The sequence below is a fragment of the Aulonocara sp. 'chitande type north' Nkhata Bay genome, linkage group LG17 (genome assembly GCF_057382095.1).
Source record: "Aulonocara sp. 'chitande type north' Nkhata Bay isolate Kocher_YH1m ecotype deep benthic linkage group LG17, A_spYH_male_GT1.1, whole genome shotgun sequence".
Classification (NCBI taxonomy): Eukaryota; Metazoa; Chordata; class Actinopteri; order Cichliformes; family Cichlidae; genus Aulonocara; species Aulonocara sp. 'chitande type north' Nkhata Bay.
In genome coordinates, this window is record NC_141360.1 from 25,164,879 (window position 1) to 25,191,244 (window position 26,366).

At 41.6% G+C, this 26,366-nt stretch overlaps 1 protein-coding gene and 1 long non-coding RNA gene across 2 annotated transcripts; one reads left to right on the forward strand and one right to left on the reverse strand.

The window, feature by feature from the left end:
- Nucleotides 1-136: 136 nt before the first annotated feature.
- On the reverse strand, nucleotides 137-26,363 carry nup37 (nucleoporin 37). Its single transcript, XM_086268314.1, has 10 exons — nucleotides 26,208-26,363; nucleotides 24,623-24,794; nucleotides 24,421-24,542; nucleotides 15,024-15,096; nucleotides 14,732-14,826; nucleotides 2,621-2,711; nucleotides 925-1,100; nucleotides 795-845; nucleotides 417-510; nucleotides 137-313 (listed from the first exon to the last, which is right to left on the reverse strand). The coding sequence occupies exons 2-10, from the start codon at nucleotides 24,776-24,778 to the stop codon at nucleotides 200-202; spliced, it is 972 nt and encodes a 323-aa protein (XP_086124440.1). The 5' UTR covers nucleotides 24,779-24,794; nucleotides 26,208-26,363; the 3' UTR covers nucleotides 137-199.
- LOC147310159 (uncharacterized) lies at nucleotides 20,466-21,828 on the forward strand. Its single transcript, XR_015125602.1, has 3 exons — nucleotides 20,466-20,622; nucleotides 21,278-21,359; nucleotides 21,534-21,828. It is a non-coding gene; the product is annotated as an uncharacterized LOC147310159 (long non-coding RNA).
- Nucleotides 26,364-26,366: the final 3 nt, after the last annotated feature.

Here is a 26,366-nt window from a genome sequence, read left to right on the forward strand (position 1 = left end):
GAAAAACAAGTTCTCGGCATAAACCAGACAATCCTGCTGTTTATCTGTAGCTGACCTGAAGGGGTGGTCAGAAATGAGAAGAACAAAGCTCGAGCATGCAGCCAATTCCCATCAAATTCCACACAAACTGCATGAATACTTGGAAAAATATTTTATTGAGCACAAACAGAAACAGGACGCAGGTTTCCACAACAGATTTCTACATCTCAGTCATCCAAAAGCAAAGCTTCCTGTCGCCGCCGACCACACAGAGCGGCAGCGTCCGGTGCCAACTGAGGCCTGATCCGACGGTCACCGACCCGATCGCCACCGGCTGTAACGACATGAGGTGTGTGACGTGAGCTGATGGAAATCACATTAAATTTAATTAAAAACAAAAACAAAACTCATAACAACTATGGAAAGCACACACAGACCTGCGGGTGGCCGAGATGGTGGATGATCAGCTGAGTGTTGATCTTTCCTGGACATCCCGTTGTGGCAAAGAGGTTTTCATTGGCTCGAGACCACCTGGAGAGAAGAACAAAGTCTTGAAAGCCTTCACACAATTGGAGAATTACTGTCTGAAATATAAAATCATCCTCCTGAAACTGACTTGTGTTAAGTTATGAAAGTTTCTTCTGTGATGCCAACCAATTCAGGTCTTTGTAAAAGACCAAAAAGAAAACTCCAAATCTTTCAATTTCAATAAAATTAAAATATTTTTTAGCGAATCACAGACTGACCAGATTTAAAGGAGAAACCTGAGCAGGTATGAACCGAAGCAATAAGGCTTATGGAAGAACTTTCCTCACCTAAACAGCCGTGCTTTATCGATGTGAGCTGGTCTTTTTTCTTGTGGGTAACTGCAAACAACAAAAAACGTGACTTAGACACATCCCAAATCAATACCTCGAGCAATATCAGCACCACACATCCTCTCACCTGGATCGAGTTATATCCCAGATCAGCCAGTCGCTGCCCGACACCCCGCCTACTTTGATCGTGTTGGTAAGGCACCAGTCTGCTGACATGAGCGGTTCGCTCTCCAGTGACAGGATGGCCTGCTGGGTGACCATGTCATAAAAGCGAATCGTCCCCTTCTTCTCTGCCACCATTAACTAGAGAGCACAGGACGTAATGAATGTAGCAAGGATTTCACAACACTTTGTACTTCTGCACCAAATTCATGCTTTATTCTGAAAGTGGTGCTCGTTTTGGTTGCAACAAAGGTAGCAAAGATGACACGGATGCATGGTGGGTCCTGGAGCACAACTAAACCTCTGTACCAAGGTTATATGAACAGAAAACAACTGGTATCAAATATCCTGTCGGTTCATAGAGATTTCCTAAAAATGATGGTACTTATTTTTATCATGGTTACATAAATGCCAGTGGACATATTTTACAGTATGGGCATCAAACACTGAGGCATCAAAACTCATCATTAAGGGTACCGTGAAGGTTGTGAAACGTCTTTATCAGGGAAACAATTAAGATGAGCTTTTTTTCAATTACATCTCTTCAGTGAGGTGAAGGCCAATCTCCTTCAACATGACTTTGAGAGTAATTCTCACCTTTAATGCCTCTTGATTAGAGTGTTTTAATTCTTTGTACGTTGGCTTTGTTAAGTCGTTACTTCGTAGCCTGCAGGCTCTACAAAATGGAACAACTCGCTTTCTGACAATAAAGAAATGGCATGACCACACCACACCTGTATTGGCCTCCCTATACTGGTTTCCAGTCCATCTCGGGATCCAGTTTAAAATTTTATTACTTGTTTTTAAGAGTCTTAGTGTTTTGGCGTAGAAGCTCTACACGCCTACCAAAGCACTGAGGTCTAGGAACCAATTGTTCTTGGATGTTACTACTTCCAGGCTCAAAGGCAGAGGCGATAGGACCTTTTCGGTGGTGGCTCCTAATCTGTGGAACAACCTATTTTTTCGCACAAGAGCTGCCCAATCATTCAGTCGTTTAATCTCACTTGCTTTCAGATCTACTTGAGCAGGACATCCTGGCGTTTGTTTTTGTGCAAACAAAGCTGACTTCTATTATTATGTGAGAGTTCTTCTTTCTAATTCAGATTTATGGTTTTTAGTGTATAATTTATTGTATTTTTATTGTTGACCCTATTAACTTTATGCAGTAGAAACCATATTTACAGAGACAGTGGTTTAGAGATGTGGAGCTTCAGTGAAATATATACTGATTTATGTATATCATGTGCAATATATCAGTTAAACTACAGATTAGAGCATGTCCCAGCATGCAACAGTATAGAAAGTAGAAATTAAGCATGATTAAACTCTGTTGGACTCTGCAACATTATGAAAGGATTTAAAAACTATATTTTTTTGTTTCTCACCCTCCTCTGTACACTTCAGCAGGCCTTTACCCACATGTGTGCTTTGGGCTCCACATCAAGATATTTCACAACAAAATCTATATTTGAATGTTGGGCAGAATCTTTTATTTGGCTTATCTAACCACCCACGTGAACTTCAAGTGTTTCTGATAACAATGAGGATGTCTCGGAGGAGTGAGGGCATCCATAAAGTTGACCTCACACCTGACCCTCCAACTGTAAACCATCTATACTACTCAGGTGTTTTACCTCAGCTTTAGAGTAGGCAACTCCTACCTTAAAGACTTCCTTTGGGTGCCAGCACACACTGATGCCAGGAGACTGAAGCCGGAAAGTAGCGCTTTCATTCCCATCCAGGTCCCACACCCTGCAGACATGAATTCACGTGGACAACAAAGATTAAAATGGACACCAACAAAATGCAGAGCGATCTCAGAGTGAGGCACCTTGTTTGACCCAGTTTGACTCACTTTGTTTCCAGAGTATTGGAACTGACACTGTGTTCGCAAGTGCTGTGAGAATTAATTGCCAAAACCTGTATAACTGTCTCATTATTGTGTAGGAGGTAAAAAAACACAGGGCTCTAATTATTTCTAATTAGTTGTGCTACGGATTGATTCAGTTTGACACGTGAACTGTTCTTGGCCTAAAATCCAAAAACAAAATCCACTACCTCTTAATTAACAGCAAAGATGGGGCTTTAGAGCAGGCGCCTAAAAATAGCATCGGATTTTGAGCCACCCTTAGCCCTTACATAACATTAGAATGAATTGACCTTCCAAAGGTTTCTTTCTCTGTAGTGCTAAATGCAAAAGCATAATGGCACACACAGCCTTGACCTTTGCAAATATAATGCCCTGAGTTTTCTTATTCCTATTAAGGCATGCAATGATCCAATATTTGGATGAGATATGGTTCTGTGTTTGCTGCAGCTGTGTATGTTTGCAGTAGTTATCAAACTCCCTCAACTTGCACCATCATCTTGTCTTGAGTGACGGGAGGGTGGAGCATGAAACTGCATGCAGATGTTGTGTTAAAGAGAGCCTAAAGGTTAAGCTCTTGATTTATCAGTTGTCTACATTCCAGCCTTCACTTGGTCATTTATCCAGACTCATGAACACAAGTAAACAAGGTCGAAATGGGTTACTGCTGGCTGCAAGCTGTCTGGACTGATCAGAATGCCTCCCTGGAAAGTTCTCTAGACATGCCCCTGGTAGTCCCAGAATTCACTGGAGAGACTATTAGATAAACCTTGCTAGCACTGGGTTGGACTCCCTTTTACCTTAAGAACTGCCTTAATTCTTCATGGCATAGATTCATCACACAGTTGCTGCAGATTTGTCAGCTGTAGATCCATGATGTCATTCTCTCATTCCACAGCATCCCAAAGAAGCTCTTTTGGATGGAAATCTGGTGACTGTGGAGGCTATTAGAGTACAGTGAACTCACTGTCATGGACATGGTGCATTATCCCGCTGGAAGTAGCCATCGGAAGAAAGGCACACTATGGTGTTTAAACAATGCTCAATTGGTAGTAAAGAACCACAAGTGTTCCAAATAGATATACCCCCACACCATTACACAATCACCACTGGCCTGATAAGTTAATATCAGACAGGATAGAATCCAAGTTGGTTGGTTGGTAAAACCAACATGGGTCATGTTGGTTTTACCAAATTCTAACCCTTCCATCTGAATGTCAGAGCAGAATCTGGGACAGACCAACGTTTTTCTAATCTATCGTCTAATGTTGGTGAGCCTATGTGGGTTGCAGCCTCAGTTTCCTGTTTTTCGCTCAGAGGAGGGGTACCCAGTGTGGTCTTCTGCTGCAGGCCACCTGATGCGCGTGCAGTTCGTTCAGATATACTTTTCTGCATTCCATGGTTGTAGTGAGTAGTTATTTGAGTTACTGTCGGTTTTTTGTTTTGTTTTTTTGTCCTATCAGCTTGCAGCAGTCTGGCCATTGTCCTCTGACATCAGCAAGGCCGTTTTGCACAAAGACCTGCTACTTACTCATATATTTTCTCTTTTTCAGACCCATTCTCTGTAAACCCTAGAGATCGCAGATCAGCAGTTTCTTAAATACTCAGACCAACAACCATGACACGTTCCAAATCACCTTCTTCACCATCCTAATGCTTGGTCTGACCATATCTAACTAACTAAATGCACTGAGTTGCCTCCATGTGATTGGTTGATTAGATATTCATGTTAATAAGCAGTGGAACAGATTTAACCAATAAAGTGGCTGATGACCATATATCTCATCTGGGCTGATGGTGGCTCAGAATCTCTCAGAAGACACAGGGAAAAAACATCTGGGCAGAAGGACGTTCAGAATACCTCGGTCTGCCTGCCGCTACTATAACCTCTTTGGAAGTGTGAAAGGAAATGGATGGATGGATATTGTTCCTGTTGATTTGACTCTTGTTGTCTTCTGCAGTGTTGGTCAAGTTACTTGAAAAAAGTAATCAGTAACTAATTACTGATTACTTCCCCCCAAAAGTAATCCCATTACTTTACTGATTACTTATTTTCAAAAGTAATTAGTTACTTAGTTACTTTTTTAAAAAATGATTTACAACCTGAATAGGTAATAAAGCGATCGATCTTTCAGCCCAATTCTATTTTTTTCTGCATAACCCATCATATAAAATGTAATCAAATGAAAAAGTCTCTTTTTAAAACTTGTTTTATTAGTTTTAATCTTTTAACTTTACGCATGAAGCAAACATTAAATTATATGCAACATTCTCTGACTGGAAGAAATTTGTTTAACATTTAAACCTATTTTCTGCATATTCCAGCACATAAAATAAAATTTGTTTTTGTGTTTACACTCACTCTTTCAAATAAATGCAGGTAAAACACAGCAGAAAATAAATAAAATCAAGGACTCAGCGGTCCTGTTGCTCTATTTTCACCTGTATAGCAGGAGTGGGGCAGGCGGAGGTTTGCCCTGGTGCAGGTGTGTCGTAGCGGTCAGTGGAAGGATCTGGGAGTTTCATATTCCCGTGGCAGTGTACTGTCCGTGCTTGCTCGGAAGTTTAGGGTTTTTTTCGCTGTAAAAAGAATTTTTCTTCCCACGCAGTGAACAGCGGACACTAATGTTTTTGTCACTTTTTATGGAATCAAACTTAAAGGTCAGTACTTCCACGCTTTAAACGCTGCACGCTCATACTCTCTCCCGCACTCGATATATTATCCATTGTTGATCTGCACACAGCTGTTGTCACGAACGTCGCACTTGCTTACGTCACTGTCATGAGACACGCAAAAAAAAAATCACGGTTTTAGTAACGCAGTAACGCAGCGTGCTTACGGGAAAGTAACAGTAATCTAATTACCGTTTTTGCAATAGTAATCCCTTACTTTACTCGTTACTTGAAAAAAGTAATCGGATTACAGTAACGCGTTACTGCCCATCTCTGGTCTTCAGCACGAAATTTGGTTAGCTGTATTTGTGAGTTGCTGGTTGTTGTTGCTATAAAGATCACAGCAGCAAAGATACCCACTAATGCCAGACTGGTGAATCGTGTTGGAGTGCCTTTATTTTTCAATAAATCTGCAGCTTTGTGGAAACATGCCTGGCTTTCACAGTAAAAGGCTGGTGAGTAAATAATGGGTGGCGTCTTTTCACTGAAGTTCATGGTTTCCTCTAATCTGCAGCAGGGTACAGCTGTCTTCATCCTTTTCCAGGGAAAATGGGCTCTTTTCTCAGATTTGGGCCTTCAAGCTTCGAAGACAGACAGACTTATACTGGACTCTTACAGAAAAAACGCCAGCGTCAAATTACATTGAGCTATGACAGCAGGGGCAGAGGAAGGTGGGTTGGAGTGGAATGGAGGTAGGGGGCTAAGCACCCTCGCCTGAGTTGGTGTTATGCTCCACTTGCATTACAGCAAATGTTTCGCTGTGGGCGGCCCGCTGCCATTCATTTTCTGTGGAATACAGCGTAGGGCGGCGAAACGCACGTCAGCTGGGGAAGCGTGGCGGAGAAAAGTTGAACAGCATCCTACCTTATGCAAATGAAACAGAGAGCTCTGGAGGATTAGGACCAATCTTAATTAGAGTATGGCTCCAGCAGCTAAATAAGATGTATGATCGCAAAAGCAGCTCAGCAACACCACGGATGTAATGAATCACTTGGACCGAGAGAGCTGCGGTTCCTGAGACCTGGATCTACGGTTAACCACATCTGAACTAGAAGAAAAGGTGGAGATGGGGGCACAGGGAAGGCTGCAAGTGTTTCTGGGAATATAAAACAAAGTCTTGTGAAGCATGGGAAGGCGCTGACTGATGAGGTCATGCAAAAGACATCATGTAATAAAGTACCTCCAAAGACTATCTAAATGTCAAGTGTGTTGTTGGAGAGATTGATGTCCTCAGTGGTGCGGTGTAGGGGAGGATATGCCCCGTCTCAGATGAAGACCACAGTAAACACTCAACTTTTCCTGCCTCGTCTCCCGTGCAGGCAGTAGGATAGGGTGCTGTCAAAACTCTAGGCTTCTCTCCTCTGCCCATGTGCAGCCTGGGCCTCCATTGTGGAGAACGAAGGAGGGGGGGGGGGGGGAAAGAAAAGAGAGAGGAAAAACCCCCAGACCACATGAGGAAAACAACGACTAAACCCTATTCTTTTAGACCACTAGCCAAGCAGAGCTCAATTGCACGCTACACCACCAACGGCCAAACTGCGGTCAACCGCTCTCCCCTTCAAATGGAGAACGCCAGCTCCCCAAAAAAACATAACCTCTGCCGAATGAGGTGAAAGACATGAGACACGAAAACACGCGTCACCTCTTCTGATAAAGCACTGTTATTGCATCACACTACATCAAGCAATAACTCTCTGCTTCCATGTACAACAACAGAGATGAAAAGGACATTGGAAGTGATCTGAGTGAGCAAACAATAAGGTTGGAGCGTTGTGGTTTTTTGGGGTTTCGGATAAATGAAGGAAACGGGAAATGCCGTTAGCACTGTGTGACCCGATTTGTTTTAGAGAATAGAATAAATAATCAAAGGTGAGAAATAAGAATCATATCTCAGGTACCTTGAAGGGTCACTACATGAACAGGGAACACAAATATATATGGCTAACAAACTGAAAAGTCAATATTTGGTGTGACCTCCGTTGTTCTTCCACACAACCTGAACTCAGTTACTAAGTAGTCTCCAGGAATAGTTCTCCAGGCTTCTTGAAGGACATTCAGAGCTCTTCTTTGGATGTTTCTGCCTTTTCTTCAGTTGTCTGTTAAGATGATGTTGAGGTTCAGGCTCTGGGGAGGCCGATCCATGACTGATGGTGTTCCCTTGTGTGTTTTTCTATTCAGGTATGTTTTTACTGCATTGGCAGAGTGTTTGAAATCATTCAAGCTGTTGATAACCAGAAGCTTTCCAGGTGGTTTTGTACGGTGGTTAAAAATCTGACAAGATCCCCACCATCACTGGCTGAAATCAAGCCCCAAAACCATGAAAGGGCTTTCACCATGTTCTACAATGACTCCAGATACTCACTGTTGTACCTCTCTCCTAAAGCCGTACATATTTCAAGTTTGGATCCATTACTTCGTCAGTGCAGTGATTTTCAGTGCAGTTCTTGAATAATTTGGCATACCTCAGCCTTTCTCCCGGTTTTCCTTCCTTTAGAATGGCTTCTTGACATTCATCCTTCCAGTAACACCATTTCTGATGAGGCTAAAAGGACAGCTGGAACCATATACTGTATATAAAAGATGGACATGGCTGTTTTTTGTGTGTTTTGTTTTTGTTTTTGTTTTTTTCATAAAGCCCCCAGGTGGCGATAACTATAATTGCAAAAATATTTCAGTTCCTATATAAATCTATGAGAAAATATCAGTCAGGCACAATGTCTGTAATTTGACAAATCTGTTAGCAGGGAGCAACACTGAATCTTGATAATCTAGAAACATCTAGCTTCTTCTTTATAAGCTAAGACTGATCTAAAAAAACATGTGGTCCAGATTGTGAAAAGGTGGCAGGAATGCTCTCTTAAGACCCAGAAACAACTGAGAAAGGTGGAAAATGTTGGTTAACGACTTATTTAGTTGTTGACAGAGCGAGAAACAAAAAAAATGTATTAAATGTTTTATAAAACTTACATATCTATACTATTGCTAATATATATTGTAATATATCTATATCACTAAAGCACTTCTGGATGGATGCAAACTGCATTTCGTTGCCCTGTACCTGTGCATGTGCAATGACAATAAAGTTGAATTCTATTCTATTCTATTCTAAAAATAGCATTTCTTACGCTCTACTGACTTTAAAACACATGATCACACAGGATTCACACAATTTTCCCAACTTCCAAGATTACTTTTTTTTTTTTAAAAGGCAGTAGTAATGGAAGCTGCCCACATTAACAGAATATCCACCTTTATGTAACTAAAAGTGTTGAATAAGGTCAGGTTTGTAATCCATGACAACAAATTCAGAACATGTTGAGTGGGTGGGGTTACAGAGGGTTATTTGAACTAATCTTATAGGGACCCAATAAGGTTGAGAACCAGTAATCGAGGACAGGCTATCACAGTACTGTAATTTTTTCTCCCCTTACACAAGATGAGGGATTGAGGAAAAAGCAAACGGATTATCAGTGAGAACAGGATATACTGCTTTAAACCATACACATAATGCAGCAGCAGCAGGTGGGCGTTTTCCTGAGTTCAGCGGTGAACTCAGTCAGCCCCAAATCCTCTCAGAACCCTGCAGTGTGCCCTCGTGATCTCTAGGTGGCATAACCCACACCCTTTCCACCTACACTGACACCATGAGTTGTTTAGACTACATGAAGCAAGACTCCATCTCTGAGGAAGTGCAGTCTGGTTCCCCACCTTGCTGCTCCAGCGTCAGGTTGCATACTGGAAACAGCAGAGGTCCCACAGCTGCAGGGGACAGTGATGACAACAAACTTATAGTAGAGGCACTCCAGCCAAAGCTAACAGACTGATGGAGAGGTCATGAGTCTATACATGCAGATAGAAACCTCCCTCCCTTTCTTTCCTGTTCTCATATCGAGGCTCAGTTTGTGTGGGCTGACTGGAAGGTCGTCTCCTGTTAACTTGATCTATCCCTTGTTCCTCCTCTGTCTTCCTCCTGCGTCCCATATTTTCTCAACATGACAGAATTTAAATCTTTCAGCAGAGAGAGCGCACTCCTGTTTTCTCTGGACACTTGGCAGAGGGAGCGGAGGAATAGAGTTGAGGAGACTTGTTCAGATGTGAATGGACAGGGGGATCACTATGCTGCTGATAGTCAAAAACGGACCGACTAAAAGCCTGTGAGAGACAAAGTCATGGTTACAAACCCATTTCTAAAGCGTTGACACTCCAGCGAACCATAGTAAGAGCCATTATGCACAAATTGAGAAAACTCGAAACTAGAGCAGGGCGATATGGCCAAAAATATTTATCACGATATATATTTGAAAATTTGCGATAACGATATAACTGACGATATAATTGATGCGAGACAAAATACAACTCCACAACATTACTAGCGCAAAAAGACAACCTTCCATTTATTTTCACTTCAACAAGAAGCTGGTTTTTATGTACATTAAAGCTTTATAAAAATGTAACCGTGCAAATGCAAATTCCTTGCTGACAGTTTAACCAAAAGGCATTTCCAGTAGAAATGTGCTGACATATCCTGAGCATAACCATGTATAATATCCACTGAAGTTAAAAAGAGGTGCTTTGCAACATTAAACTGCAGTGTGCAGTACGTATTTTTCGGACCATAAGGTGCACGGGATTATAAGGCACATTAAGCGAAACAAAGCAGTCAGATAAATCAAACTTTATTAAACTCATTCTTCTTGCTTCCTCCACTTCTGTACCATTGATTCATTAATGTTGAATTCTCTGGCAGCTGCTCTATTCCCATGTTGTTGCAGTATATTAATGACTAACCTCGTATTGTGGATGGATTATCTCAGTTGTTCTCCTGACTGAAGATTGGTCCGTTTACAGCATCCTGCCATGCGATTGCATTTGTCTCTAACCATGAGGAACCTTCAAGCTAACTTTTATAAGTGGAAAAGTGTTAGTGTTCGTCCTCCAGCTTCACTGTTTATGTTATGCTAACATAGCTGTGTCGCTAGCGATCACGTAGCACATCATTATATACCAGCTAGCCCAACTTCAGTAACCCTACAAACGTCCCTGCTGTTTAGTTTCCTGTCTTCATTTATGTTGGAAGTGATAGCAGAGATGTACGTTTGAATTTTTTCAGAAATCTCTCAGTCAGAACATGCTATATCATGCTTAGGCAACTAGCGAAACTAGCAAGCTAACTTCCGCTAGCTTCCTGCTAACTTCTAACTCCGATAAATGTAATAAAATTTGTTTTAATGGATGCCTGGAAGCTAAACTTCATAGTTACACCTGGTAAAGCAGCAATGCTGATCGTTTTACTAAAGATGAAAGAATTTAGACAGTTTTTAACGCTCAGTGATGCTGCAGTGTTGTTTGACCTGAAGCATACAGAGTTTAGGACCCAGATTACTCCCAGATTTAAGAGCATCTTAGTCCGACAAATACGACAATAACGATGGCCGCTTGCATGTTCTGCAAAAAAAATGTGCTTTGTTGTGTATCTGATGGACAAACACCAAACCAGTTCCACATCACGGAAGTTGCACCATTTTTACAAACCAATTCTGGTTCATCTGTTTCACTCAACAATCGGCCATGTGCGTATGAAAACAAAGGCACTGCGCATGCGCGTTTTACTCCCATTCTATCGCGATATTTCATTTTCCTATCGTTGCCTAACATTATACCGGTATTACCGTGAACGGTATAATATGGCCCAGCCCTACTCGAAACAGCGGTGAACCTTCCCAGGAGTGGCCAGCCGACAAAAATTACCCCAAGAGTGCATCGATGAGTCATCTAGGAGGTCACAAAAGAACCCAGAACAACAGCTAAAGAACTGCAGGCCTCAGTTGTCTCAGTTAAGGTCAGAGTTCATGATTCAACAATATGAAAGAGACTGGGCAAAAATGGCATCCATGGGAGAGTTCAAGAAGAAAAGCACTGCTGACCAATAAGAACAAAAAGGCTCATCTCAAATTTGCCAAAAAACATGTTGATGATCTCCAAGACTTCTAAGAAAATGTTCTGTGGACTGACGACACAAAAGCTGAACTTTGTGGAAGGTTTGAGTCTCGTTACATCTGACATAAAACTAACACAGCAGTTCATAAAAAGAACATCACAACAACAGTCAAACACGTTGCTGTGAGTGTGCTGGTGAAGGGCTGCTTTGCTGCTAGATTAACTTGATGAAAACATGAATTCTGCTCTCTTCCAGAACATTTCTGACCATCAGTTTATGACCTGAAGCTCAAGAGCACTCAAGTTACACAGAAGGACAATGATCTGAAACACACGAGCCAAGTCAAAGTCCAGACTTAGAACTGATTGAGATGCTTTGGCATGACCTTAAACAGGCCAAAGCATCTGGAAAACCATTCAATGGAGTTGAAAAAAAACCAAACAACTTCTGTTGTAAACTTCTGTAAAGAAAAATCAGCTAAAATTCCTCCACGATGATCTGAAAGACTCTATGATAACTGATGTTTGATAACTAATGCTTAATTGCAGTTCTTGCTGCCAAGAGTGGAACAACCAGTTATTCGGTTTAAGAGGCAATTACTTTTTCCACACAGGGAGGTAGGTTTGGAGATCTAATATTAGTATTTGTTTGATGATGTGTAAGAAGTAAGTGTGACAAATACGGAGAAAATCTAAGAAATTATGCCATAATTATATAAAAAATATATAAATACTTTTTCAAAGCACTGTATATTAAAAAAAAATGCTGGATTATAATGCAGTGTGACTCTCAAGACAAAATCATACAATACTAATGCAAACACACATAGTTTCACAATAAATTATTGGAAAAATATCCTCCACCTCAGAATCCACATCAACAGATATTAATAGCATTTTTTTATACTTCAGAATATGAGATTAAACTCTCTCTTAATGGCAGCATGATAAAGGACTGTCTGCGATGTGGCAGTAAATGCCAATAAGGTATTGTGGTTAGCTGCATGCCTGGGCTTTCATATCTTCCATTCACCATCCATCCATTCACTTCCGCTTATCCTTTTCAGGGTCGCGGGGGGCGCTGGAGCCTATCCCAGCTGTCATAGGGCGAGAGGCGGGGTACACCCTGGACAGGTCGCCAGTCTGTCGCAGGGCCAACACACAGAGACAGACAACCATTCGCACTCACATTCACTCACACATTCACACCTAGTGGCAATTTGGATTATCCAATTAACCTATCCCCACAAGTTGCATGTCTTTGGACAGTGGAAGGAAGCTGGAGTACCTGGAGGGAACCCACGCAAACACGGGGAGAACATGCAAACTCCACACAGAAAGACCCCGGCCTGATGGTGGAATTGAACTCAGGACCTTCTTGCTGTGCGGCAACAGTGCTAACCACCGTGCCACCGTGCTGCTTTCATATCTTGGTGTTTTGAAACCAGACACGAAAAGCAAGGCATGGCTCTACCTGTGTAAATAACAACAAGACAGGAAGGACTTAGATAATGCTCTTAAAATTATGATAATCTTCACTTTTTATTTGATAAGGCCTGAAACTAGCAACTGAGATCATAAAGCCATGTGGAAAGTGTTTACTGAGGTCACAGAGCAAGGGAAATGAGTTTCAAATATACTTCTATAACACTTGAAGTCTTTCAGCAACCAGACTAGCCAGTAAAAAAAAAATGCATGTTGAAGGTATTTCTGCTTTGGATTCACTGCCTGGAAGATATCAAAATCTGGATGTCAACCAACTTTCTCTAACTGAACAACAATAAGGTTCCATTGCTCTGGAAAGTTCTTTGCACCAAGTCCTGCTAACCCATCACCCTCACCAGCTCCCAGTCAAGGTAAGTCTCCTGTAAAATCCTTCTTCTCAGCTACAAATCCAGTAATTATCAGAACCTTCTCCTCCCCTACACCCCATCCCGGACACTGGATTCCTCAGTTAAAGGTCTACTCTCCATTCCCACACCAGACTCCCTTCTGAGATCTACAAGGCCTCGCGGAGGTCTTCATAGAGAAACATAGCTACATATGCAGTCTACAGTCAGGTCTGAAAAACAAAACTTTTTCTTCTTTCTATTAGCCAGAAGGTGTCGACTCAATCAGGTCCAACTGTATAAAAAGACAAGCCTACTCCTAACCCAATTTATGACTTGATTGACGTTTCTCATGTGATGTTGTGCGCATATTATATATATAGCTGTATATCTCAGATTTCTGTAAAGTTATTTATTTCGTATAGTTTTTCATATTTATATCCTGTTCATATCCTGTACATAGCTTGTACTCACTACAGCCTGTACATACCTATAGTTATAGAATATTCACAACATACTTCATACTGTGTACATTATAACATACCATAATAGACCCATTTCTGTAATATACTCACATATCTATATTATTGCTAATATATATTGTAATATATCTATATCACTAAAGCACTTCTGGATGGATGCAAACTGCATTTCATTGCCCTGTACCTGCGCATGTGCAATGACAATAAAGTTGAATTCTATTCTATTCTATTCTATATTATTCAAGATATTCCCCAACTGGTTGACATAAAGAAGAGTATGATTTGGTGCATGAAGTTGTTACTATGTGTCCACAGTCTTGATTTACATAGTCACCCCTTATTCCATGACAGGTGGTGTAAGTGTAGCTATTTTCATCTTTATATCCAGTCCGTTATCTCCAACTACCTGCATTTTTTTGTTTGAATCTAAAAATATTAGAGTTTCTACACTGCTGCTGCCATTTGAAACAAAAAGCAACACTAGCTGAAATAACTAGCTAAAAGTATATGACTTAACTACCTCCAGGACAGCTAATACTAACGGCTATGTGGCTGAAGTGGGCATCCAGAAGTAAAAGCTAAATGACGTGCTTGTATGTTGCAGCAGAACCAGCCTCACAATGTTACAGGGGTTGTCCCCGTGGTGGCCCCAGCTACTGATACACTTTTTCCCCTCCTCTCGCCTTAATTGAAAAGGAAATTTTGGGGACCCTGTTACGGGACACCCACCCCCCTTTAGAGAGAGGAAAATCTTTCTGCAGCTAATTGGATTTCCATATTTAACCAATTAGCTAGAAAAGCTACAAAGCAGCTCTGTGCTTACGCACAGTCACACTGGAGCATGTTGTGCTTCGCATCGTGTTTCACTGTGGAAACACTGTCAGAACTTTCTGCACCATTAACAGAGAACAGAACTGAAAATCAGAAGCTGGGAACACACACACACACGCACACACACACACATGGAAATAAAACGGGTTCGACCTGCAAGTGTGGTCATCACTGACGGAAGCAATTTGTTTCCCCTCCATGGGCTCGAACACCAAATGGTTAATGTAGCTGGTGTGACCCTCCATTACCTAGTGACAGCATTGGAAAAACAAACGTGTGAACAAAAACAGAAAATATACCAATCAATAAGTTGTTAAATGAATGTTTTGTAGCAGTTTAACTACTTCCTCTATCGCTAAGCACTGAACGTCAGCACTAAGCAGCGCAAGTTTGATGCCTAATGACAAGCGCAGTTGTGGCCAATGTGCTCCAGATGTTGCATTACCTTGACTTCATGCCTATCCTGAAGATCAGAAGTCAGCAGGCGTAGCTTTCTGTCAGCTGCAGCCGTGCACAACCTGCAAAGAGAGGACATAAAAACACAGAGTGAGCATCAAAACAGTCAGACCGATGACAAACGACATCATGCAACCACCTACACTGACACCTCTGGATGAGACTGTGTGTGTGTGGTAAAAACTTGGACGCCGATCAGTAGAAACACTGCCAGGGAGATTCTGATTGCAAGCTAAGATAAACATGTAGAAAAATAAGAATCCTCACGCCATTTGTGCACGCTTCTGTTCAAAAAAACCTGTGCAGAGCCAGGCAGAGGACTTTCCCCTCTAATCAGTCCTCGTATACCAGCGCCTGCAATTATTCACACAATTACACTAACTCACTTATGACAAGAAAAACACACACATATCACCAGAATAAACAGACAGCAGTTCACACATTTTCGAGCACAGGCACAGATGGATTTGGCATGATGTCACTACAAACAGCCTTAACGTGCTCCAGGGTTTTACTGCTACAGTAGATTAGATTATATTAGGACAGGCCCTCTCAACCTGCGTATTAGTGTTTGTTGTAAAACATGGAACACACGCTGGCGTTTTGCCTTTTTTAAAATTAAATGTCAAAGCCATTCCCATTGAATAAAAAGGGGAAATTCCAGTGAATTTTTGTTTTGTTGACATAAACTCACTCTACCTCGTGCCATCATTTTAACCCCACAGAGGCTGAAACAGGATAGGTTTTTGAAAGTGAGAACATCTTTGAAAGGTCTGCTTGACCAAAATTAGCAGAATCTTGGCTTAATGTTTTACATTAAAAAAAGAAGCTACATTTAGAGTCTATATACTGTATGCATATGTGAATGTTTTCCCCTTTCATCTTGTAATGACATTTATGAATCCCTGCTTTATTGTGGTGGGGAGGTCTGTGCCCCACTGATCCCAGGAGCTATGTTGAGGGGGCATTTGCTCCTAGTTGGGTTTTGCAAGGCAAATTGGTCCTGGGCAAGAGACCAGACAAAGAGTGATTCAGACGACCCTTATGAACAAGAGAACAAGGAGCCAGTTTGCTTTGCTCAGGATAGGGTTACCAGGGCCCCCTGGAATCAAGCCCGGGGAGAGGGGTCCAAGAAAGAGTGCCTGGTAGCCGGGCCTTAGCCTATGAGGGCCAGTTGGATGCAGGCCAAAGACAAAATATGGACCTGGCCTTCTGTGGGTCTGCAACGCACAAGAAGCACCACATGGGTCCAGTAAGTCAGACAGTAGTTATGGGTGCAAGCCCAGTGGTCTGACCCGAGCGTCCCAGTGATTCCAGGAGCTATGTTGTCAGAGAGAGAGAGAGATCGCATCTCCTGGCTGGCTTGAGAACACCTTGGTGTTCCCCCAGAAGAGCTGAAAGACGTGGTCAGGGAGGTCTGGGCTTCTCTGCCTTGGGTGTATTTGATATCCCCCATGTTGGCATTCTTCCTGAATCATCACAATTAATCTTGGTCAATCACAATGTTATTAGTTCTGTGACATGGAAAAAAAATTGCCAATGTCCACTCAGGAAAAAGAAAATGTAAAAAAAAAACAAAAAAAACAAAAAATAAAAACATGGCTGTTAGGGACATGGTTAGGGTTTGGTGTGCGGTGTGATGGTGTGTCAATAACACCAAAACAATACATCGCAAAGTGATAACATCATATCACAATGTTAACCTTGGTGTTCGAGGAACAAAACCAACGCAGGATATCAGACCATGCCTCTTCTTAGACTCCCCCCATTTTAATGCTATTGAGTCTCTTCTTACATTACCAACACTGCAACTTATCCTGCCTAACCTGGTTCAGGTCGTTTGGGCAGCAGCGATGTCCAAACCTCACTCTTCCCAACCACCTCCTCCAACGTTTCCATAGGAACACCGAGCCATTCCAAGATCAGAGATAAAATCTCTCCAGCGTGTCATGTGTCTGCCCCCTGACCTCCTTCTGGTAAGATATGTTTGAACCACCTTAGCTGCCTACTTTTGATGTGGAGGAGTAAGAACTGTGGTTTAGTTTTTTTATCTGACAAAGCGAGGCTGAATTAAACCAAACGTAAATAAAATGTCAGGATAAAATACTAATAAAAACCAATCACAAAATACAAAACTATAATAACTCTTTGTGAAACAATGAAAGCTCCTGAGTAGAAGATTACCAGATAGACCCCAAGATAGTAGAGTTGGAATTAGAGCAGGGCAATATGACCAAAAATATCTATCACGATATACATTTGAAAATTTGCGATAACGATATAACTGATGATATAATTGACACTAGATAAAATACTTTACAACTCCTCAACTTTATTAGTGCAAAAAACCCCAAAAAACATCAATGTATTTTGCACTTACACAAGCAGCTTTTTAAATGCATTAAAGTTATATAAAAAATTTAAAGTGCAAATGCAAATCCTTGCTGACAGTTTAACCAAAAGGCATTTCCAGTGGAAATTGGCCGACATATCCTCAGCATAACCATGTATAATATCCACAAAACTTAAAAGAGGTTATAAACACATACAATATGGTAATATTGTATGTGTTTCACTCAGCGAGGCACCTGCCTACTATAGCCATAATGCTCCGACAATACATCAAGCGGTGCGGGTTCGTAGCTTAGCAAAGTCGTACTGAAACATTTGACAGATTTTCGAGCGCCATGTACCACATAAAATCGTTTCGAGGTCAGTAAACACAACCAGAATTCATACATAAGGCACACAGGATTAAAAGGGACACTGTCGACTTTCAGAAAGATCAAAGGATTGATTTTAAGTGCGCCGTATCTCCCAAAAAACACGGTAATAACGACGGCCCGCTAGCATGCGCTACCAAAAATAGTGCTTTGTTGTATATCTGACGGATGAAAGCTAAACCAGTTCTACACCACTGAAGTTGCAGCATTTTTACAAACCAATTCTGGTTCATCCGTTTCATTTAATGATCCACTTTCGCTCTTCTCATTCTGCGTCGCAGCCATGTGCGTATGCAAACAAAGGCACTGTGCATGCGCGTTTTACCCATATCCTATCGCGATATTTCATTTTCTTATCATTGCCCAACATTACACCGGTATTACCGTGAACGGTATGATATAGCCCAGCCCTAGTTGGAATTATAGGATAATACAATATCCATCAGTTATTTATTTGTCAAAGTACTTCTATTATTTGCTGAAAAGAAATTTAGAAAATACATTTAATAAAAAGAATACATCCTTGCAAATATACCCATGCATGCAGCAAACTAGGATGCCAAGCTGAAGTTTTAAAATATGTTCTGTGCAAACTACAGAATATATTAGCATGTAATTTACTGATGCATGTCTGTTTCTGGTTGCCTAGTGATCCAAGCTGCAATCATCCCTGAGGGCATCTGAGGGTAAAATGCCACAAACATGAACTTTAGCTTCTCTGGTTTGAGCCTGGTTGGGGGTCTTTGTTGTCATGTCATTCTCATGTCCCTCTGCCCATCTTCTCTTTGTGCCTTTAACTCTCTGATAAAGGCCAGCATGTTGTCCACTGTATATAGTAAATGACAGGCAAGGCTGAAAAATGTGTGTGTTCAGTTGAAGTCTGTGGTTTTAATAGTCTCCAGGCTTGTTCTCATTATAAGCTGCTGTGGTGGCAGCTTGAGGCCCCTCTTCTCCCCTCTCTGTTACTCTCTCTGGGCCCCCACTTGAGGCAAACCCGTGAGAACGTTGTACTTTTCCTGGAAGGCACAGCTACGTGCAGCCTGAAGGGAGGGATGGAACCTGAGTGGGTAGTCATCAGCACAATAACAAGTGCGCACGTCACAGGGCTGGCTCAAGGGTCCTGTGGAGTAAACCACAGACGGCCAGCTGCTTTGCCTTTTCAATTACAGAAAGGCTAAACACCTCCAGGGGGACCACGAAACCTTCCCATCCACCGCCTCAGGCGAAAACTCTTGCTTTCTAACAATCTTTGCTTGGGCTACTTCCCTCCTGTCCAAAGCCACCTGAAACAACTTTGCTCACATCCTGGCATCTGCAGTGTGACAGCAAGAGGCAGTGATGACTACTTTCACTGGCTGGTGTGCTTTCTCTGCAAATGTCTCTTCTCTGGTCCCAAAAACTGTGTTTACAACAGTGACCCTGTTATGTTAAAAGACGTAAATGTCTAATGTGGAAGTGAAAGTTGGCTGGAGACCTTCTAATCCTGCCTCATCATGACCTCTCACGTAACAAGAGGCCCATGACCTACAGATGAGCTACAAATGTCCAACCAAATGCCTTTTGCTAATAAGGCATCAGTTACATTGGCTTAGACACTGTCAACCATCTGTTGCTTGGGTAAGATTGTGTATATATTCCAACCGGTTAATAAATAACATTGCTGAACTTTTTCTATTTCCAGTTTGCATTACATTTTGTTTAATTTTACAGTCACTCACCTAGTAGTTGGCAAGCATTCGCAGACCTATATGGAAAACTACAGGCAACTGTGGCAACCTAAACAACCTAAGGAACCACTGGAGCTGGTGGTCATATCACATGAAAACCTACAGGCAACTGCAGGAATCTGCTAGCACACCGGTCCCCAACCCCCGGGCCTCGGACCGGTACCGGTCCGTGAGTTGTTTGGTACCGGGCCGCGAAAGTTGAGGCTCAGGTGTGAAATGTATAGTTTTCAGGGTTTTTATCGGTTTTCAGCGTTATTTTGTTATCGTTTGTATCGTTAACTCGGTTTTCCTTGGTGTTTTCACGTGTGTTATGAATAAATCTTCTTTATTTTGGTACCGGTACTAGTTTTATTTTGTTGTATTTATCCGTGACACCTTAAAGACCGGTCCGTGAAAATATTGTCGGGCATAAACCGGTCCGTGGTGCAAAAAAGGTTGGAGACCGCTGTGCTAGCATACACAGCATACACAAAAAGGGTTACGCTGGGGGTAGGGGTGGGCGATATAAACGATATATGATGGAAACGATATAAATTTGGCTAACGATAGAGATTTTGACTATATGCGCTATTGCGATAGCGCATGATGATGATGTCATCAAGCTGCGCCTGTTTTGGTAGAAAGCATCGTAGCGGCTACAACCATGTCACAGCAAAGAGATGAAGCACTTTTGAAATATGGGGAAAGCCAAAAACTGCCCTTCCTCCACTTCCGTAACATTGATTCATTAATGTTGAATTCGGAAGCAGATTTGTGTCGTGAAAAGGCCAAAACGCCTGAAACGCGCGTCAGTGTAGCGCGTTTCAGGCGTTTGACTCGCGAAAAAAAACACGCGCCTGAGTTTTTGTGTTGCATTTTGTGCATACGCGCGTTTCGCATCTACCGCTGGAGTTGGAAAAATCTGAACTCCAGCGTCAAGTTGCGCCGCGACAACCAATCAGGAGCCTGGTGACGTGGCTGTGACCTAGGTCAAAGGGGCAGATCCAACCAAAGCCCTTCATTCTTCAGTGGAGGGGAAGGCTAATCAATGCTGTTGCAAACAACCCAGAGCTGTATGACACCAGCTGCTTTCTGTACCGAGACAGGAATATAAAGGACAGAGCTTGGAGGAAGATATGTGAAGAGATCGGGCAACCTGGTAAGTTCATTCATTTCTCTTTTGAAAGTTTTCACTGACCTGGCAAGCTAGCAAGCCACCGCTATTTTCCCATGGACGTACAAATACCGTTCTGCTTTTATGCATGTTGTCATATAGGAATATATTTTGTTTATTAATAAACAGCACACAGTGGTCCCGCTGTTCATCCGTCACTGCCTCGCTTTTTCGCTGATTTTTTTTTTTTTATTGCACAGTACAGCATTGCATTCTGCAGCCTGATTGACAAATCTCCTCCGTGCCGTGTCTCCTGCGCGTGGCAAATTTATCATGTTTGGTTTTGATAACCATCACGTCCAATAGAAAAAAAAACCGCACAAAAACACCCATAACTATGACCCTCATTCGGAAATAGACACCTGCACCGCAAGGGAAAAAGGCGCACGAAAGTGGCAGGCAGATGAAGACAAAACGCGGCATAATAATACTTTTACGTTTTGCAATCTACAAAGGTTTGCACTTTGAGAATCAATTGTGAGAACTGTGACCAATGTTCATGTGTGTGGGGAAAACAGTGTACGAAGTGCGTGGCCAGGGCCTAGTGTTTCTGAGAACCCCTGCTGCAATAAATGATGGACCACTGTCTACTCTATGATTATTATATTCAACCTGTTAACATTTAATACTGTATTGATAGAGACAACTGATTCTGCAGCAGAGCATCCCCTGTTGCTTCTCCTGGCTCCCCAGTCCCTGAGCTCCTGCTGCTGCACCCACAGGTATGTACAGCAAGCACTGATAGCTTTTTACTCGGTTGGATTCCCTTGTGATCACCTTTACTAAATATCTACAACTAATCTGATTATATCCTGTTTTTTGTTTTTGTTTTCAATGTTGAAATTAAAATCTAGTAGCAGCCTTCTCATTTCTTTGTGTTTTGTGCTGTTTTACAGGCCCACAGAGGAGGACGGCTCCGAGGCAGATGAGGGACGGTCCATCGGCGGTGGAGCTGGCCATCCTGGAGTCCCTGAAGAGGCCACACCAGTCTCCAATGGAGCATTTTCTCCTCAGCCTTGTTTCTGCTCTGGAGAGCAGCTGGGTCCTTTTTATTCCTGTCTCTCTGTAAATACTTATATTTTATATATTTATGTTTAATGTTTTTCTGTTCGAGAATTTTAATATTGTTTCAAATAAATTTTTATAATGACAAATGTCTCTAGTTCTACTACACAGCAAACGTTGGCACACGACTTGACACATGTAGAATTTATTTCATATTATACTAATGACAAAATATACTAATACAGTGGGATGCAGAAGTTTGGGCAACCTTGTTAATAGCCATTATTTTCCTGTATAAATCGTTGGTTGTTACAATAAAAAATGTCAGTTAAATATCATACAGGAGACTCACACAGTGATATTTGAGAAGTGAAAAGAAGTTTACTGGATTTACAAAAAGTGTGCAATAATTTTTTAAACAAAATCAAGCAGGTGCATAAATTTGGGCACCACAAAAAAAGAAATGAAATAAATATTTAGTGTATATCAATGTCTGTGTCTCCTATATGATATATGGGGTGCCTTTGTCTGGACGTGCTTCCCATCCAGAGCTGCACAGCACAGAGGGAAGTTTCAGCGCTCCTGGAATCCCTCTGTGATGGACCGCCAGTCTCCAGGTGAAGGCACAGCCATGAAGTTGTCCACTAGACAGTCCCAGATGGCCGTCGCTACCTGGGGGGTGATCTGACACACCGACTCTGTAACTGAACGCTTGGAAGGAGTCCCCGGTGACAAGGAACCTGGACAAAATTGTTCAAAATCAGTATTATGTGTACTGCAGTTACAAAATACATTATTCAAATTCCAAAATACTTTTGTGATGTCAGATTTAAATCACAAAACTTGAATCTTACATAAAACATTTTGTAATTATAAGGATAATTACAAAATGTATATTAGATAATATCTAAAACAGTTGTTTTGTTTTAACTTTAACATATCATAATTTGATTGGTAGCAACTTTCACAACTACAGTGAGCCAATCACTCATAATTCCTAAACATGTCAATCAGGTAGGAATGAAGTAAGACATTAATAGAAATAAAGAGTTGTATGTTGACATGTAGCCCTTTCCTTGCTTATATCATTAATATTTTTGAAAAATAAATCTGTGATAAGACATAGCTTATCAAGATGGAACCATGCAACTAAAGATGAACCAAACTGTTCAGTTTTATCTAACTCTCAGTTTTAATAAAGGCTGGTGACCCCTGTTATAGAGTCTGACAGCTGCAGGGATTATATACAAATATTCAACTATACCAGAATTAAACCAGGTCTAAATAAAAAAAGGAGTGAGTATCACTACAAAGATTAACCCACAGTGGTCCTAATGCTACAGTTTGATATCAGCAAACACCGAGCGCATACGTATGACACCACAGCCATGCTATCAATGCAAACACTGATAACAGCATAAATTGAATTAAATCAGGACTTGATAAGAACTGAGTATCACTAAAAATATTATAAACAGTCGTCTCCATACCACAGTTTGCTATCAGTAAACACCAACGGCATTCATTGATAGCATAGCACATCCATGTTAGCAGTCTATAAACGATAGTTTAGCATATTAGCACAGGTATCAATAAAGGACTACCGTATTAAACACTTTTACTAACCTCAGGCAGACGGACAGGCGCTCTGCAGGTGGGATTGAGCGCCTGTAGTTGGTGTCTAGGCGGGCGATGCTTGGACCAGCGCGGGTCGCAGGTCCTCAAACTGGGCGAGGGAAAGACGGCGATATCGCTGTCATCGCCTCATCCAGGCGCAGCTCCTGAAGCAAGTGGTGAAACTCACCAAACTGCTCACGCGTCTGGAGGACCTGATGGACCCAGGTACGGCGAGGACGTCCTTAACGCCGCTGCTCTGCTCTCCACAGTAAATAGAGAAGGGAGACTCTCTCTTCAAGCGCTAGCTCGACAGCTGCCATCTAGCAAAGATACCGGTCTGGCACAACTTCCTCCCACATTTCCGGTTCACGCGCGTCAAAGTATGCAATTTTGAGGCGCGATGGATTTTTCTTGGACACGCGTCGAGGTGCGAATGTGCACGCGTCAAATTAGGGGCGTTTGGGGCGTTTTCGTTCGCGTCTATCGCGTTTGGTGTGAACACACCGTTAGTGTTCGTTTGACTTTGGGACCTGAAGTGGATGGAGTTTTGGACCCAGATTACTCCGCGAAGCTCCTCACTACGGCAGCCATAATGCTCTGACAATCCATCAAGCAGTGCGGCTTACCAAAGTTGTACTAAACATTTTTTAACAGATTTCTGCACGCAGAAATCGGTTCGAGGTCAGTAAGCACAACCAGAATTCATACATAAGGCACGCTCTCGATTTTTGAGAAAATTAAAGGATTTTAAGTGTGCCTTATAGTGTGGAAAATACGTTATACAGAAGAAAAGAATATATCGTGATATATATCGTTACCGCACATGCTTGAAATTATATCGCGATATAAATTTTAGGCCATATCGCCCAGCCCTAGCAGGGGGCAGTTGATTTAACCCAGCGAAAACCAGAAACATCAGATGAGAAACTTCAATCAAGCTCAAAAGTGACCACCCATGTTTTGAATGTCTTCAGCTCCCGAAGCTGAACATGGGTGTCTTCATTCATGTTTCAGAAAGCGCTTACATGAAGAGTTTTAAACAAGCCACCGAGCTACAAAGTGAACGATGTTAATAAAAAGACTTGATTTGGATATAAAAAAACAAAACAAAAAAAAAAACAGAAGAAGGCCAAAGCACGTGGAATGCAAGTGGCCTAGTACCTGATAGTGGGTATCCTGTCCAGCCGAGACTCGGGGCTCCAGGCTAGAGCATCGACACGCAGTTCATGGTGAAAAGCTCGAAGAACATTGAATTCAACTCCCTCGACCTCCACATCCTCCTCCTGTAGGAGCAAAGTTGCATTCAGAGAAGGAAACAGATGTGCACTCAGTGAACCAAAACACGTGAGACTGTATCTCTAACCTGGAAGAGGCAGGTGCCCACCACCACGTACTGGTTTCCACCATAGGCCAGGAGAGATGCCGGGGTACCGGAGCTGAAGGGACTGAACTCCACCACATGAACAAAGTCGTCACATGGCACGGTGTAGCTGGGACTGTGGCTTGAGTCCTCCTGCATGTCGCGCGTACTTCCACTGAAAGAATCAGAAGGATAACCGATAGGAAATGATTAGGATGATCATCAATACCTGTTGTTTAAAACCACTTTTAAACAAGAACATCAGTTCATTGATCAGATTATTATCGGTAAATGTACCAGTAGTCATGATAAATGTGATAATTAAAAGTCTCAACACTACATATATGATGATATTAAGCTATTTTGTTAAAGGTTGTGTTTAACTTGATTTTTAACTGATTAACTAAACAGGTTCCCAACTTTTAGGATAAATAACATTAGGTTTGTCTTAACGCTTAAAGGTAAATCAATGGGCTTCTAATGAAAAGGCACAAAATACTCAGGCACAAAATAAATGTTGTGTTAATTGTAATGTCTTAAAATCAGTCAGTTCTGTTAAGTGTTTGAGCACCTTAGATGTGGCAAATGGAGTTGTTATTATATAGCGTTTTTCTACTCTACTAGAGCAGTCAAAGCTCTTTATACAACATGCATCATTCACCCATTCAAACAAGCACTTGTTTCTACATCTATCTTTCTAACATTCACACACATTCATACATCATACCTACATACTCTACCACCTGAGCTACAACCACTTGTTGTAGCTGTACATCATGGAGGTACAACACACAAATCTGCTGCAACTGATGCCATTATATCAAGAAAATTTCCAGGAACTTATTGAATGTATATTTTTAAAAAGTCTAGACTGGATTTTATTTCAGTCAACTAAAATTGTTTTCAGGCCTACTTTTATCTTAGTTTTTGTTAACTACACTAGTTGGGGATTTATAAACCCTCTTTTGTATCTTGCAGATAAAAAATAAAGTTAAACTTAACTAAACTAAATCAGTATTTTTGCTTATGTTCAATAAAAAAAAAGGAAAAAAAGTCTGCAGGGTTACAGTTGCTAAGGATCCTAAAAACCAAACGTCAATCAAAGACTTTCTTGTTTTTCATATCCCAGTAGTTACAGACTCATGCACAGCAAGTAGGACGCAGCTGGACTATGTTTTACCAAACTACATTGATCAACATTAGATTCGGCGCAGTTAATATACACACAGAGTCCCCCCCTTTTTAAACTTAGTACAAATGCAGACAGTGCTTAAAATTGTATTACTGCTTATGAGTTAAGTTTTTTCTCGCTAAGTTGCAACAAGGTCGTTTATTTTCATGTTATTTCTGTAAAGGAAAACTAGGTGAATATGATATCTCAGCTAAACTAGTGTGGCTTTTGTGGAAGAATAATAATAATGGTAGCATGTCACCAGTCTAGAAGCAAAACGTGCTGCTGGTTTAAATGCGGAAGCACTGCTTGTCGTTTTTACCAGTCAAACCGCAGCCTGGCAATGTCGTAGCTAACCCTTACTGGTGAAGGTCTATCTAAACTCAGAACACAGCAGTAACTGATAGACTTTACTACCTTATTTTCAATGAATCCCTTGAACGAAACGCTGCCCGCGTTTGAGATGTTTTCAATCTTCTTCCGATTACGACACGGAACGTACCATCGAGTAGAAATGTCAGAGGGTGGTTGGGTATTAGTTATGGCGACAGAAATTTTTGGGGAGAAAGTCTAAAC